The 16,798-nt window shown below is 37.2% G+C and overlaps 1 protein-coding gene across 6 annotated transcripts; it reads right to left on the reverse strand.

Moving 5' to 3' along the window:
• Positions 1-241: 241 nt before the first annotated feature.
• On the reverse strand, positions 242-10,840 carry LOC104603957 (uncharacterized). 6 transcript variants are annotated; one of them, XR_736298.3, is made up of 4 exons: positions 10,419-10,827; positions 9,668-9,975; positions 3,724-3,874; positions 242-454 (listed from the first exon to the last, which is right to left on the reverse strand). XR_736298.3 is itself a non-coding variant. In XM_010268145.3 (3 exons), exons 1-3 carry the CDS (start codon positions 10,479-10,481, stop codon positions 3,856-3,858), a joined length of 390 nt encoding a protein of 129 aa, XP_010266447.1. In that variant the 5' UTR covers positions 10,482-10,827; the 3' UTR covers positions 242-3,855. The 6 variants fall into 6 exon arrangements, 4 of the variants coding, with proteins under 4 accessions (XP_010266447.1, XP_088755820.1, XP_088755821.1 ...); XR_016083487.1 differs by having other exon boundaries at positions 242-491; XM_010268145.3 differs by having other exon boundaries at positions 242-3,874.
• Between the last annotated feature and the right edge of the window lie 5,958 nt (positions 10,841-16,798).

The raw sequence follows: 16,798 nt of genomic DNA on the forward strand, positions 1-16,798 counted from the left end.
AAAAGAAAATCTAGAGAGATGGACCAAGTTTGGGTCCTCGACAAAGTACAACCAAATTTTGCCAAAGTGTGAGCAGAATTATTGCTTGTATGAGGGATGAAGGATATATGAGCTTGATGAAAACCTTGCAAAAGACTCCTGCAATCGGCTATGACTGTATGAAGCTGCAATGGGACCTCAGACTAACGATCTAACAAGATATTAGTAATCTTCTATGCATCCCCTTCAAGAACAATGTGTGTGAGAGATAAATCTTGAGCCAATTGTAAACCATCTCTGAAAGCCAATGCTTCAGCCATCTCAAAATTAGATATTGGAGCACAAACAGACCTTCCACAAACCAACTGACTCAAATGGGTTCGAACAATAATACCAATTCAAGAACATAGAGGGCCCACTGCCCCATCAACATTGACTTTGATGAAAGTTCTTGGGGCGTCGTTCAAGGAATCACCTGAGTAAATCTTTGATCATTCTGTAGTTGCACTTTACTACATTTAAGTGACGACGTAATAAAAAATTGGTGTTGAACAAAAATGATCAACATACATGAATAAAAAATATATCAGAATACTAGCCCATACTTAGTAGGGGGATGCTCATGGATAGACCTGTTGATGGGTCGAGTAGTCCGACGGCCCGATTCATTATTTTTTGGGCTTGGACAAAATTTCAGACTTGTTGGCTTAGGTTTGGGCTTTAAATACTTAATACCAACCCCGATCATTTTTTGGGCCAAGCTCAAGCTTTCTCAAATAGGCCCGGCCCGGGCCCAAGCCCTACCCATACTTGCATATAATAAAAAAGTACTTATGTTATATATATATATTGGTTTCTTAAATTATTAATAAATACTAATTTACTATTTGGAAATACAATTTAGTTTATTAATTTATTAAATTATTACTAAATTAATATAATATTAGTTTATAAAAATACACTAAAAATAAGACATTTCGTGTATAGATCGGGCTTCGGGCTCAAGCTCAAGATCTAGGCCCGGTGGTTGGGCTAGGCTCCAACTTGGGCCTGCACATTTTTTGTTGATAAAGAGGCAAAGCCCCGCCCGGCCCATGAACAGATCTATTCATGCATAATGAATAATAACACATAAATATGGGAGATGTTCCCAATACATGGTAGGATATGCCTATGAGGTCAGTGTGAGGGCTGCATTAGCAGCCACAGCACATCTGGTGGGTCATCACAACAAAAATGGGTTCAACTGGTAACTCTTCTATTATAGTGGCAATAATGTAGGCTGCATTAGCAGCCCATAAACTTGCTTTACAAGTTAGAGATGTTGCAATCACAATTGAAGGAGTTTCTTTTATCACCATAGGAGTGTTGCAAGTGAAGATCAAACCATCAAGGAGATGAGTTCACATCTGCACCCCACAAGGGGGCGGCGCCCCCTTGTAGCACATCTCGACATTGTATTGAGAACATCTCCCAATAATGTCTTATCATTTTCCGTATTATCATCAGAAGATGTCCCCAATACATGGTCGAGATGTACTGTGGGGCATTGTGGGGCACCCCCTTGTGGGGGGTAGATGTGAACTCCAAGGAGATGCGAAACAATGTCAAAGCATAGGAAGCTGGTTCAAGAGTTCAACCTAAATATGAACTACAAGCACATTCACAAAGAGAAAAATCAAGCTGCATATTGGTTGTCTAGTCGACGTCAGAAAAGTGAAGAGGTTCTACCCTTGTATAGATTGATCGGGATTTGATCAACGTTTCTACTATCATCCACAAGACAGTGGATTCACAGATCTCGCGCATATTGGATTTGTCTTTCTTTTAACACTACACCAATAGAATGCAATCCCAAAAGGCACATCTTAGGCCTTGTTTGCTTTTTTGGGAAGTTACTTACCCATACAAGTGTTTCTTGGGAAATACTTACCCATAGGGGTGTCCATGGTTCGATTAGCCAAACTATGGCCCTTTTTTGTAAACCAAACCGATGGTACCAGTTTTTTCATTTTGTCAAACTGAAACTGAACCAATACCACCAATTAACCGGACCATCAGTTTCGGTTTTTGACCGATTCCGTTCTTTGGTTTTTTTATTTTTTATATTTATAATATATATTATATAAATATATGTATAATATTATATTATAAATATATAATATATTTATAAATAGATCATTATAAATATAATATAATTATATATTTATATATAATACATAGAAAATATGTGACATATATTAAAAATATTAATAAAATATACATATATATATACCGATCGGTTCGATTAACCGCATTTTGCGATTCGATTTTTTGGTTTTTTATAAACACCCCTACTTACCCAAGTAAGTGCATTTATTCCTAAGTAAATTCAAATGTTGTCAACTTTGACCTTTGCTCACTGTGTCATGGAGTTTTGAACAACAACGAAACTCGATGAAGCTGAAGTTTGTGTATAGATGTAATAAATTTATTAAACATGCCTTTGCATGTGTTTTCTTACCTTACATATTCCTCTTTGTCTTGTATATTTCCCCTTGAGCATTGAAAACTAAAATGTCTTTTTGTTAGAGAGGAGCTCTCAGACTTAAACCCGCATACTCATGTTTGTCGGTATTAGAGTTTGCCATTGCACCACTAAGCAAAGGCAACCAGTATATATATACATATATACTGGTGAGAAATTTTGTTCCATCCAAATGTAATCAACTTTCCCCTAGGTGAGAAATCCACATAAATCTCGAAAAAGAACATAATATCTTGATCAATGAAAATCCCCTCTCAAAACCCAAAAAACAAACCTGCCCTAAAGTTTCCACAGAGTTGGGGAGAGGATGTTTATTCTGTTAGGCTTAGTTTGGAAAGAGTACACATACAAATATGTAGAGTGCAAAACCTTACATTTTGTATTATTTTATATGTATTTATACTGTGCATATTTGTATTTGCACTCCTTCCCAAGAATCCCAACTGAGCCTATGGCTGTGTCGTACAAATGCATGAGAGTGCAAATGTAAAAAATGCAAGTTCTTGTTTAAGTTTGTACTGCAAGCAAAGAAAATAAGCTAAAATTTGAAATAAAAATAGGTCAGAATTTACACTCAAATCATTTGCACTGTCATGGTTTTGTATCAGTATAAATTTATTCGCATTGCAATCAAAACAGCCTAACGAACAATTTGGATCAGTTGGGCCAAAGCCGGCAAGCCCCTTGCCAAAGCTCAAGCTACTGGACTACACCCCGGTGTCTAAGACTCGGACGACAACCTCACTGGCCGAGTCAGACTGAGAAACAGCCCATCATCGTTCTTGTCTAATCCAAGGAACTCAACATTTCAAACAAAATTTAATCACAGGATACACAAATAATTATCCAAAAATTAATTAACTATTCAAACTTACATGTACGTGCAAACCTCTGATAGTATTTATATTATATTGCAATTGCTTCCATCATCAATGCCTTTGCTTAGTGGTGCAATGGCAAACTCTAATACTGACAAACATAAGTATGCGGGTTTAAGTCTGAGAGCTCCTCTCTAACAAAAAAACATTTTAGTTTTCAATGCTCAAGGGAAATATACAAGACAAAGAGGAATATGTAAGGTAAGAAAACACATGGAAAGGCATGTTTAATAAATTTATTACATCTATACACAAACTTCAGCTTCATCGAGTTTCGTTGTTGTTCAAAACTCCATGACACAGTGAAAAATCAAATTAAGAATTATTTTACACACTTACTCTACTGCTGCTTTTCTTTTCATCCTCATGCTTTTGTGAGGTGCTTGAGAACACTATAATTGATAATAATTTCCAATACTTTCTCTTATCTTCGGCTTCTTTCTCCTTTATCACTTATAGTTGTTTATTTCTTCACATTCTTCTGCAATGCCTGAAAAGAAAGAGAAATGAAGAGACAAGAACAACATGAATAGTGAGTGCTGCATGAAACAAATATTTTCAGTTATTTTGACTAGATACAAAGTTTTATATTTCTCATCATAAAGCTATTGCACTACAATCAGATTTCTTAGTTCCTTTCCTTGATTAAAGTCTATAAGAAAGAATCTAGCATGATAGAAAATGTACCTTGGTTCTTTGAATCTTATGAAATGAAAATCCAAAAGTGTATCCAAGTACCAACCCACTAAGTTTCTTTTTTTATTCCCTGTTTCCTTATTTTCCTAGATCTTTCTTGGCAATGTTACCCTTACTAATTATAATTCTGCAATGTGAGCAATGTAAAACACTAAGGGTAACAGTGTCTTAGAATTATTTTTTCCTTAGGCTCAGTTTGGAAGGAGTACAAATACAAATATGTAGAGTGCAAAATCTTGTATTTTGTATTGTTTTGTATGTATTTATATTGTACATATTTATATTTGTACTCTTTCCAAACTGAGACTTAATTTTAGAACTTCAATATTCTACATTTTTTTTTCTGGATAAAATGCCCCCATTGTCTCAAAAACTTATGAAATAAAATTGAATAAAGAACTCAATCCAACATATGAGTTCTATTTCAAATACAATTCAAACTCTACATATCTCTCAGGTATGAGCTATTATCATCTCCATTTATCTATCTGAACCATTCTCCCTTACAAGGTAGAGCAGCAATGGCCATTGGAAAAGAGTTGATCAGTAACCAAAGGCATTGTGCCAACAATGATTCAATATTCTCCATTGTTTTCATTCCCAGGTGCAGCCAGACTGGACGGTTGGACTGTCAAAACTGGGAAACAGCAGCCAAAATGGGTTTTTGGTTGCCTGGTTCTGGGGAATGTTGACTTGGTCAAATATACCCCAATTACATGTATTAGTAGTTTTTATACCCTCTAGTATTTATTTTTTCATCTTATTTTCATGTAAACTAACTTTTAAAATATCATTAGAAACAATTTCATTTTTCTTTTTTTTTTTTGCATTTTTTATTTGGATGAGTTGAACCATTCAACCCATGACCAAGTCACCAAAATAATTAATTCTATCTGGTCCAAGTCTGACAGCATTGCCTGCAACAGAGTTGTTGCATCACAGCTGGCTGCAACTCAAATCTTAGTTCACCTGGCAATATCATGTTTTTTTTGGCGGCAACATCATGTTAAATACTGCCAATCTATCAAGTTCAGGCTTGTTCAGGAATGACTGAAGTGGAAGGAAGAGGTTAGAATCATTAATTCACCTCACAGTTTTCCTTCATGGCTAAAGTATAATGGAACAATTGAATCTGTTTATTGAAGCCAAAAGTTTTACAATGCAATATCACAGGATTAACTACCATGAATCTCAGACCTGATCATTTTTCAAACATACAGACACGACCAATGCAATATCATTGGATTTATTGTGCATTGATTTTTGAAAAACCAGCTGCTTTAGCCTAATGTTTTCCCATTGCTATACAGCACTTTTGATCGTCATGGGTCTGTCAAAACATGTGGGAAGCAACTTCTTAGCATCAACAGTTCCACCTATTAGAAGGATATTAGGGCTTCTTTTGGGGGCATATCTATCAGCAAACTGTTACTTCTTCCTTTATGTGCATAGTCCCATTTGCTCCAATGAAAATAAGTCCAAGGGGCTAAAGGGAACAATTTCCTTAGGTGAATGTGTTCTCTACAAGTTACCCATGTCTGGATTGGTTGATGAGAACCACCAAGATGGCACTGTAATAATAATTGGAGTAGAGCCATTGTTTTGCTTTTCTTCCTCATTATTGTCATTTTGTATTACACAGAGTGGTTGCTGCTCCCTAGAGCAAGAAAGGTAAAAATAAAGCATAAAATCTACCTTTCAAGTAGCCCTGTAAAGGACAAATTTGATAATGGAACAAAGAAAAAGAAGGAACATAATACATGGAACAAAGAAAAGGAGGAACATGATATGACTAACGATATGGTATCAACGGAGCTTGGCTTGTAAAGTGGTTAGAGCTAATTCAAAGGAGACAAAACTGAAAACAAAGTGCTGAAGGAAGTTGATTCTATTACGCAGTCAGAGAAGATCAAAATAAAGGAGGATAAACCCATGATGGGTTTTGCAATAAGGTCTTAATAAAGGAAGAAGCAGCTAGCCTGGATGAATACTTCTGGTAGAGGGACTGAAAGAGAAAGTAACATGGTTAAGGATTAGGAACTGAATACAGTATTTCAAATTAAAATAACAGTAAAAGAAGATGGAAACTGCAAAGTAAGCAAAGAAATTATTTGATTCTTGATGAAACAATATACAAAGTTGTCATTCCAATTCTATTTCTTAATTTTTCTAAAACTTGTAATTACTTTTTTTTTCAAAAGTGCTAAATCACTTTTGGTCAGCTTATTGAGGAAATATCCATAATTCACCTTCTTATGCTGTAACGAGAGTTTCCAGGTTGATGATCTTATTCACTTGCTTTATTCTAAATATTGGAACTGATGAAGTGTAAAGGTGATACATTTCACATTGAGGACTGCAAATGGATTAGGCTTTAGGAAAGATGCCTCATTCCCTGTCTAAGTTATTTAACTGTTAAAAGTTTGTAGCCAATGTTTAGGTTTAGCTGTCTGATGCCAGAAATACTGTTGTAAGGGAAAATCCTGACTGTCAGTTGAATTACCCCTCATCATTTTCTGGAACTGCTCTGCATTCTTTTACTTCTTCCCTTGTAGGTGGATTTTGTCCAATTTCATTTCTTCTAAGTGGTTTTAATTTTGATTGAATAAAGTCATTCTATAGAAGAATAAATGACTTGTCCTTTAGACTGTTTTAAACAACAACCTAGAAACAGAATCATTTTCCCTCCAGGTCATGAGTCAACAGTTCAACCATCTGGGCCAAATGAGTCACCTGTGAATTCATAAATCAGCAATGACCATATAAAGTGAATAAAAATGTAGAGTAAGAAAAGAAAACTACAAAAAAATTGCAGAAAAAGGTTGGGTAGGTCTCTAATATTATATACTCATCATATTGGCGTGTGATAAATGAGCATCGTTGCTATTAATAATGAAAATGGGCTAAACATACAAATAAAATAGAAAAAATAATGCTTGACCCATGACCAACTAACCAAGTCAAACAGTTCAGCAGTTTGAATGGACAGGTAACTGGGTCATAGGTAAAGTCAATGTTGTTTTGCAAATAAATGGCTCAAGGGTGAAATGGACCCGGAAACCTGGACGGGTGACAAGTTGGCCAGTTCAACCACAGGTTGAAAACATTACCTTTTAAGTGGGTACAAGCTCTGGTATTTTCTAATGCAGCCTATAATCATAATCAATGAAGCACCGGATCATATTCTAATAGCTAGTGTGTTAGTGAGTTTCTAACAACTAGTTTATTGGTACGTGTGCAACTAGGGCGGGCCTGACCTGAGCCCAACCAGAGTTTTTGCACAGGCTGGGCCTGCATTTCAGGCTGTGGGTTGGGGTGGGCCAAAAAACTCAGGCCTGGCCTAAATTTGGATAGGACTTGGGTTGAGGCCTCAGGTAGCCCAAGCCCAACCCTAGCTTGGCCCAACCCAACCTGAGCCCACCTGAACAAATGCATATACATGCATTATATTTATATAAAACCATCTTTTTTTCTAATAATATATACATGCATATATGTATAAAATATGTATATGCACATTAGTAAATGAAATTTGTCGATACTTTCAATTAATTATACTCTTAAATTGGGCCATAAAGCCCAATAAAAATGACCATATAAATAATTATTCATAAATTCTTTCAAACCTGACCAACTCACCCAACCCGAATTGTACTGGAATAAGCTCAGGTTAGGCCTAGGTTGATAAACTTGGGCCTAACCTCGGGCTGGGCTCCCGATGAGGTTTGCACCTTTAGGGTTGGGCCTAGGATGAACTTCAACCCAATCCAGCCCACCTGAGTTACACCTCTATTTATAAATGAGCCTTTGGCAGATTTATTTTAGCCAGCAGATAGTTTGTTAGTGGGTTAACAACTAGTTTTGCTTCAGCTTTAAATGCTCCAACAACTATATTTTTTCTATGCGTAACCTCAAGCATGAGGCATCCAGATTTTACCTTTGCTTGTGAATCTAAGAGATTTCTTTTGAGAGTTGAAAAAATAAGACTCTTTCAGGTAAGTGAGTCCCCAAACCTTGTTGCATCTCTATGTAATCAATCTGTTGAAGCTAATCAACATACACCAGTCTCCATCCAGATTGTTTTAAATTCTCCCATCCCCATTTTCCAAACTTATTCTTTGGCCAAGTTTGTATTGTCTTCCTTATCAGATCAAAAGGCCTTGCAGCTAGGGGTGGATTCAAGCCAAGCCAAGCCGAATACTTGGCTATTCAAGCTCGGCTTGCTGAAATAGTCTTGGGCTCGAGCTTGAGGTAGAGACTTGAGCTCGAGCTCGAGCTCGGCTCGGTTCAAAGCTCGCAAGTTTGAGCTCGGCTTGGCTCGAGCTCGACTACAAGCCAAGTTTTTTCTAAAAAATAAAAATTATACATATAAAAATATTTTTTATTTTACATACAACAAAATAAGAATTATAAAATTATTTATTATTATATATAAAAATAAAAAATATACATATAAAAATTGTTTTTATTTTACATACAAAAAAATAAGAAATTAAGAATTATAAAAAATATATTTATATATTTAAATGTATATGTATATGTATGTATGCATGCATGTATATAATAAAAAATTATTTTATTTATTATACTAGACTTGCGAGCCTCACAAGCCGAGCTTCACTGGGCTCGAGCTCGGCTCGGTTAGAAAACAAGCCTATGTATCAGGCTCGAGCTCGGCTTGAAACTCGGTTTAAACAGAGCCAAGCCGAGCTCGAATAGCTCATTAGAAGCTCGGGTCATGACCACCCCTAGTTGCAGCACTGATGGAGCTATAGAAATTTGGCAAAGTAGAAGCCAATAACATGTTCCTGATTTTTCATCAGAAACCATAACTAGTTGAAGTCAGTCACCATAAACCGACAATTAATTGGGAGAAAAGTTAAACTAGAAAATTTTACAAGATCAGCCAAACTTCCTCTTCTGTCTCTGAAATCGTTTCTATCCTGTCAATATAGCAAAGAATTATCCTTCATCTTTACAGAAATGGAGATAAATAAACTAGTAGTAAGACAACTTCCAAGTTTGTCTCAACTGGGTTCTAAAATATCCAAATCCCTCTGTTTAATCCTTGTAATTCCCCATTTTTTTCTAAACTCTTTTACTGGCAGCAGAAATCCCATTCATCTTGATGCTGTTAGGTGAGGTCCATGAATAGGTTTTTGTTCTCTAACACGCCCCCTCACATAAAAGCCCATTGGGCTTGAAACGTGGACAAGCACAGACCTACTCGTACCTTGTGCTGAAATTTAATTGATTATAATGGAGGTGATGAGGATGGAACACTAGACCACTTGGTCAAACAGGCTCTAATACCATCTTAAGAAAAATTTGAATTTCAGTTCAAATCTGGGTTCATAGTTTGCAATTCACAGTTTTTAGGAGAACCTGATTCGTTAGGATTACGCTTCTAAATTTGGTTTACTCAAATAATAGTAATATATGTTAGTCTGATACAATTCGTAAACTTTAATCTGATTAACTCCAACAGCCCAAATAAGGAAAATTTGAAAAACAAAAGAACCAAGTAACTAATTAATGCATTCAGTTGTTAAATTGAAAAGGTGTACATAAAGGTTAGTAAACCTACCTTGAGTCCCTTATCTTTGTCAGAAACTTTGGCCTCCTTTGAGTCACAAATGTACAGTTATTTGTTTCTCGCCTTAGAGTATGTGCCTTTGATAGAGAACGTTTAGCTTCATCGTCTTTCACACTTCCCTTCTTAGTTTTCTCACTGGAATCCAAACATTCATCCCACGCTAAAGAGGAAACATAAAGAAGCATAAGCAGGTTTAGCTCTGGGAGAAGCGATGCTTGTGACAACCGAAGAGAATTACTATCACCATTTTCTTCTTCCTCTTCATCATCCTGATTTGTGTCTTTAATTGATTCCGGCATCTTTTCAACATTATTCAAAATAATACAAGCGTTAATAACTATAACAGCACAAGATGTTTATGAGAAAAAAAAAAGAGAAAGAAATTGTGTTAAATATGTCTTTTATCTATTCGTTCCATGAGACAGTGCTCTTAAACACACTTGGGGGGAAACGTAAGATAAAAGTGAAATAAAGAATAAATATTTGAAATAACCAGAAATTAAAAGAAAAATATCGAAATCAACTTTACAACCAGAAAAAGAAAACCGAAGCAAATAAAATTGTGATTCTGTGAACGGCCAAGAAGAACAGGCTTATGAGGTTCGTGTTCACTCAGCAGCCTTTAGCCTACGATTGAAAGGAAAAGGGTTCACTTCTTTTTTCTTTCTTCCATACTAAATCATGGTCAGAAAAACAGGGCAGGTATACAAACAAACACCACTTCTCGTAAACAATACTCAACTTTTCTTGAGTTATCAAGAAACCAGAAGACTGATAAAAAGAAGAACAAGTCGCACCTCTCCATCGATCTTATCCATTTGAAATGATACCATCAAACTAAAACCATCGTGGTCATTATAAGATGAATCAAATAAGAGGAGTCCTCTCCCAGACGATTCTCGACCCTCTATGACTGCTAAATGTGTACAGCCAGAAAATAGTAAAACTTGGACTGCACCTCAAATCTAAAAATGAAGTAGAACTTAATTTTGACAAGGCATAAGAACGGCGGAACACCTTCGAGATCTCAGAGTCTAAAGGGTAAACGAGAAATTTGACGCGAATTTGTTTATTTATAGGTGGAGATTTTGGGCTGTGGACAATTGGGGTTGGTTAAAATTGTTGGTTTCAAGTGGGTATCGGAAAACAAGGAAGTAGCACAGGTCGGATCGAAATATCTATTTTGTTCGGTGGATTTGTCGACATTTTAAAGTCTATTAATTTAGATATTATAACTTGCAATTTTGCCAATAAAAAGAAATTTGCTATTTGCTACATTAAAAATAATAATGGTTTTTTAATAAAATATTTGTAATTATAAGTATTCAACTCTTGAAATTTATATAAAGACTTAGATCATCATTCTGGGTTGGGCTTGGGCCAGGCTTTGCACCTATGATAAGGGTTATAGCTTAGGCCCGGGCCGGGCCTGAGGTTCTGGGCCTGAAATATAAGCCCTAGCCCAGGTCTATATGGGCTCGGGCCGGGGCAAATTTGATTCCAGGCCAACGTCACTCATATATAAAACATTATATATATATATATATATATATATATATATATATATTAAATGACATAACATGCATATAAACTTATTTTATACATTATATAATATAAATTATATATGTCATGTTATATATTTATATATAAAATATATAATATAATGTAAAATAACATGTATACATATGTATACATTATACACAAGATGTACAAGTTTAAATATATGCGGAACGGGTTGGGGTTGGGCCCAGGTTAGACTTAAAGTATTAAGCCCAAGCCCGACCCTAAAATTTGTAGGCTTGATGTGGGCCTGAGCTCGGGTCGGGCCTGAACACAAAACCCAGGCCCAAGCTCGAAATTTCCAGGTTGGGCTTGTGCGGGTGGGACCAGGCCGGGCTGAAATGATCACCCATAATCATCATGTGCTTGTTTTTTAAATATTGTTTCAGCAAAGCATCTCATATAAAAGAGCATGATCATATAGTGATAGTTCTGAGTTCTACTTCATAGTTGTCCTTTGTTTCATATCGAGAACTCCCAGTTGACAAGGACAGTGGGACCATTCAGCCCAAGAACCGTCTAGGCAACCGGTTTTGTTTTACCCCAAACCCGGTCCCTAGCCAAAAATCGTTGAATCAGTCAACGACCCATTGACCCAGGCGGTTAAACAGTCGACCCGTTCAATAGTTTTTGGCCATTTTTTATTTTTAATTTTTTTTTTATTTTTTAATATTTGTTGTCAGAATGGGCCATCTGTTCGAACCGGACAGTCAAACCGTCGACTTGGAAACCGGTGGCCAAAACGATTTTGTTTTCAAGTCATTTTTTTATAGATGTCAATAATTAGATGAAATAACTTTGTAGTCATGGTCATGGGAAGGGTGGACATTGCAAGGGATTCCAAAACCTTGAAAGACAAATCCAAAGTGACCTTAAACATAGAAAAAAAAATGGCAGTAAATCCACCAAACTGGAAAAACCAAGGGAAAAAATTTAAAAAATCGAGTCCAAAGTTTTACTTTGAGATGGAGATAAACATACATGCAATCAAAGAAGAGACAAATCAGATTATTTTGTAAGAAAAATAAATAAATAAATAAAATATTGCACAAGAAAACCCAAAGAAAAAACAAAAGGGAAGAAATAAAGCGGTGCTAAACCCTAGACCGTTTTGGAGGATCTTGAAGAAGAAGGCCAAACACAAAAAAAAAAAAAAAAAACAAAAACCAAAAGTAGAAAATGAAAAAAAAAAGGAACACACCACCACACATGCTTGGATAAAAGCCCACAGTAGAAGAAACCTTTGAATAGTGAAAATCCAAAAGCATAAAAGCCATGGTTTTCAAACCGCCATTGACTCGGACAAACGAACATTTTGGCCCGGGAACTATCTAGGCAACCGGTTCCATTTTACCCCAATTCTGGTCCTTGGCCAAAAACCGTTGAATTGGTCAACAACCCATTGACGTAGCAGTCAAACCATCAACCCATTAACCCATTCTATGGTTTTTGGCCATTTTTTATTTATTTTTAATTGGGAACCGTCTAGGCAACCGATTTCGTTTTATGCCAATCCCGGTCCCTAGCCAAAAACCGTTGAATTGGTCAACGACCCATTGACCCGGGAAGTCAAACCGTCGATCCATTGACCCATTCAATGGTTTTTGGTTTATTTTTATTTTTTTTTTATTTTTATTGTCAGAATGGGTCGTTCGTTTGAACCAAATGGTCAAACCGTTGACCCAAAAAACCAGTGGCCAGAACGGTTCCATTTTCGGGTTATATGAGCCACATGCTCGAATGACACAACACGTACGATACTCCTTAGTGGACCTCACACACTCGATTTTTTGCCTATATTTTTTTTTTTGTTGTCAAAACGGTCGTCTGTTCAAATCATATGGTTGAACCGCCATTTTTTATTTTTTAATTGGGAACCGTCCAGGCAGCCAGTTCTGTTTTACCCCAATCCCGGTCCCTGGCCAAAAACCATTGAATCGGTCAACAACCCATTAACCCGACCGGTCCAACCATCGACCCATTGACCTGTTCAATGGTCTTTGGCCATTTATTATTATTATTATTATTTTAATTATTGTTGTCAGAACAGGCCATCCATTTGAATTGGACGATCGAACCATTGGCTCGAAAACTAGTGGCCAGAACGGTTCGGTCGTATGAGTCACACGCTCGAATGACATAACATGTATGATACTACTTAATGGACCTCTCACACTCAATTTTTTGCTTGTAATTTTTGTTGTCAGAATGGGCAGTCTAGTCGAACCTTCAACTTGAAAACCGTGGCTATAATGGTTTCGTAATTTTTTGCTTGTAATTTCTGTTGTTAGAACGGGTCATCCATTTGAACCGAACAGTCGAACCGGCGACAAGAAAACTGGTGGCCAAAATGGTTCTGTTTTTAGGTTGTATGAGTCACACGCTCGAATGACATTACGCGTATGATATTGCTTAATGGACCTCACATACTCAATTTTTTGTCTATAATTTTTGTTGTCAGAACGAGTCGTCCGTTCAAACCAGATAGTCGATCCCGAAAATCGATGGCCAAAATGATTTCGTAATTTTTTACTTATAAATTTTGTTGTCAAAATGGGTCATCCATTTGAAGCGAACGTTCGAACCTTATGTTTCAATGAAGTCTTTTATATATATAAGGGAAATACTGCCATTTGGCAAAAGGGGAGACCACCCCTTTCCCTTTCCCTCATAAACTATCAGGCTCGAGCTCGATTCAAATTAGAGACTTAAGCTTAAACTCGAGTCAAAAGCTCGGAAGTTCGAGCTCAACTACCTTTGATTGCAGGTCTCTTAAGCAGTCAAAGTGCCGAGCTGAGGTCTCCCTCAATTGTCGAGGTGCCAAACCGAGGTCTCCCTCAACTGCTAAAGTGTTGAGTTGAGGTTTCCCTAGCATGTGAGGTGTCGAGCTGAGGTCTCCCTCAGTTGTCGAGGTGCTGAGCCGAGATCTCCCTTAATGACCAAGGTGTCAAGCCAAGGTGACACCCTATGTACACTCTCGATTAGGCTCTTGAGACCTTTGATTGCAGGTCTCCCTAGCAGCCGAGGTGCCGAGCCAAGGTCTCCCTCAATAGTCGAGGTCTCCCTTACCTGTTGAAGTGTCAAGTTAAGGTTTCCCTAGCAGGCGAGGTGTCAAGCTAGGTCTCCCTCAATTGTCGAGGTGTTGAGCTGAGGTCTCCCTTAATGGTCGAGGTGTCGTCTAGCTCGAGCTCGATTTGAATTAGAAACTTGAGCTCAAGCTCAGACTCAGAAGTTCAAGCTTGGCTTGGCTTGAGCTCAACTACCTTTGATTGCAGGTCCCCTAGCAGCCGAGATGCCGAGCTAAGGTCTCCCTCAATTGGAGAGAGAGTGGCATTCTTGTAATTTATAAGGAGAGAGAGATGTCAAGAGAGAGAATGGCATTCTTGCAATTTATAAGGAGAGAGAGTTGATAGGAGATAGTGGCACTCTTGTAATTTGTAAGGAAAAAATCAAAAGAAAGAGTGGCATTATTGTAATTTGTAAGAAAAATAGTGAGGGAGTTGGTAGGAGAGAGAGTGGTAATATTGTAATTTGAAAGAAAAAAAGCAAGAGAGAGAGTTGGTAGGAGAGAGTGGCATTCTTGTAATTTGAAAGAAAAAAAAAAGCAAAAGAGAGAAAATTGGTAGAGAGTGGCATTCTTGTAATTTGAAAAAAGCAAAATTTACTGTTAGATTCCATTATTTGCCTATACATTCCAACTTAATGTATTTACTAGCGAAGGGGGCCCTGAGTTGCAAGGGCTCACTCATAAACTATCAGGCTCAAGCTCGATTCAAATTAGAGACTTGAACTCGAGCTCAAGCTTGGATCGAGTCAAAAGCTCAGAAGTTCGAGCTTGGCTATCTTTGATTACAGGTCTCTCAAGCAGTCGAGGTTCCGAGCCAAAGTCTCCCTCAATTGTTGAGGTGCCAAACCGAGGTCTCCCTCAGCTGTTGAAGTGTCAAGCTGAGGTTTCCCTAGCAGGCGAGGTGTCAAGCTAAGGTCTCCCTTAGTTAACAAGGTGTCGAGCTGAGGTCTCCCTCAGTTGTTGAGGTGCTGAGTTGAGATCTCCCTCAGTGACCGAGGTACCGAGCCGAGGTCTCCCTCAGTGGTCGAGGTGTAGTCTAGTTCGAGCTCAATTCGAATTAGAGACTTGAGCTTGAGCTTAGAAGTTCGAGCTCGGCTCCGCTCGAACTCGACTACCTTTGATTACAGGTCCCCTAGCAGCCAAGATGCCGAGCTGAGGTCTCCCTCAGTTGGAGAGAGAGTAGCATTCTTGTAATCTATAAGGAGAGAGAGAGAGAGAGAGAGTTGGTAGGAAAGAGAGTCGCATTCTTGTAATTTGAAAGAAAAAAAAGAGAGAATTGGTAGAAAGTGACATTCTTATAATTTCTATGAAAAAAAGGCAAAAAATAATGTTAGATTCTATTTCCCTAGTCCTCAAGCCTTCTTACATACACAATTTGGCGTAATATATTGATATTGATATTAATATATAAGATTATAATATGGTTTAAAGAAAAGGGTAAAATACAAAAACGTCCTTAAAGTTCCTGACAATCATAAAAATCTTTTTTATAATTTTACTTTAATAAAAATCTCCCTTCTATTTTTTAAAAATTCGATAAAACCTCCCTTCCGTCTATAATTGAGATGGAAAATATTAAATCGATTCAAATACCTATTTTACCCTTTTACTGTTCATATGGATTCATTACCAGAACTGTAAAATCTCGAGCAGCAAGAGTCAGGATATCGGCACAAGAGACAGTTTGTGGGCATTCCTTCTTCAATGCAGATTTTATCTCATCGATGACTTCGAAACCTTGAGCCGAGTTCCAGTGCTTCTCGCTGATTATGGTCCCGCTGCTGTCCAACAAAAGGGATGCATCACAGCCCTGTAATTAATGGAAGTCGAAAATTCAATACCGATGAATTAAAAGGAAGAACAGAAAGTCCAGGCCATACGTAGAGAGTAGAGAGTAGTTGGACACTATACTTAACCTTAACAAAGCAGTCATTGGAAATGGAAATGGAGCCTCAACAATGAAGCAACCATTCGAGGCTTCTTAGTCACTGCTTTTGTTATTAGGGGTGTCAATGGACTGGTTTTAGGTTGGATTTCGTCCAAATCAAAATTAATTTGGATGGATTGGATGAACCAATAAGACATATTAAATTTGGATAGATTGGACGGACCATATATGATATATTGGATTGAATCTGGTTCGTTCATAGTGGATTTATATTGAATTGAGTCAATATGACATGGTCCATTAATAGAAGATAAGAACATAGATGTCAATAGACCAGGTTTGAGTTGGAACCAATCTAAATTAACATAAAATTAAACAGATTGGACAGTCTTTGGACCGGTCCAAAATGATCTAAAATATTTATTGGATAAGATTGGACCAGGTCTATTTGTAATAGACTCACACTAAACTGGATCGAGTTATACCAAATCTAATCCAATTGACACCCCTATTTGCAACAACATACTTAACGAACTCCTGAGCTCTTGGGCACAAGTGGTCATAGAACTGCGGGTAGAGGTAACCGCCATTGCTTTTCTGAAAGAAA

The sequence above is a fragment of the Nelumbo nucifera genome, chromosome 3 (genome assembly GCF_055504915.1).
Source record: "Nelumbo nucifera cultivar China Antique chromosome 3, China Antique-T2T, whole genome shotgun sequence".
Classification (NCBI taxonomy): Eukaryota; Viridiplantae; Streptophyta; class Magnoliopsida; order Proteales; family Nelumbonaceae; genus Nelumbo; species Nelumbo nucifera.

Excerpts from the sequence above, each read along its gene's own strand:
- LOC104603957 (XM_088899694.1), bottom strand. The coding sequence starts at position 10,481 with ATGGAGAGGTGCGACTTGTTCTTCTTTTTATCAGTCTTCTGGTTTCTT. Across the intron at positions 9,976-10,418 it reads TTCTTGATAACTCAAGAAAA|ATGCCGGAATCAATTAAAGA; the intron begins GTTGAGTATTGT and ends AATGTTGAAAAG. Across the intron at positions 6,086-9,667 it reads ACAAAGATAAGGGACTCAAG|TCCCTCTACCAGAAGTATTC; the intron begins GTAGGTTTACTA and ends TTTCTCTTTCAG.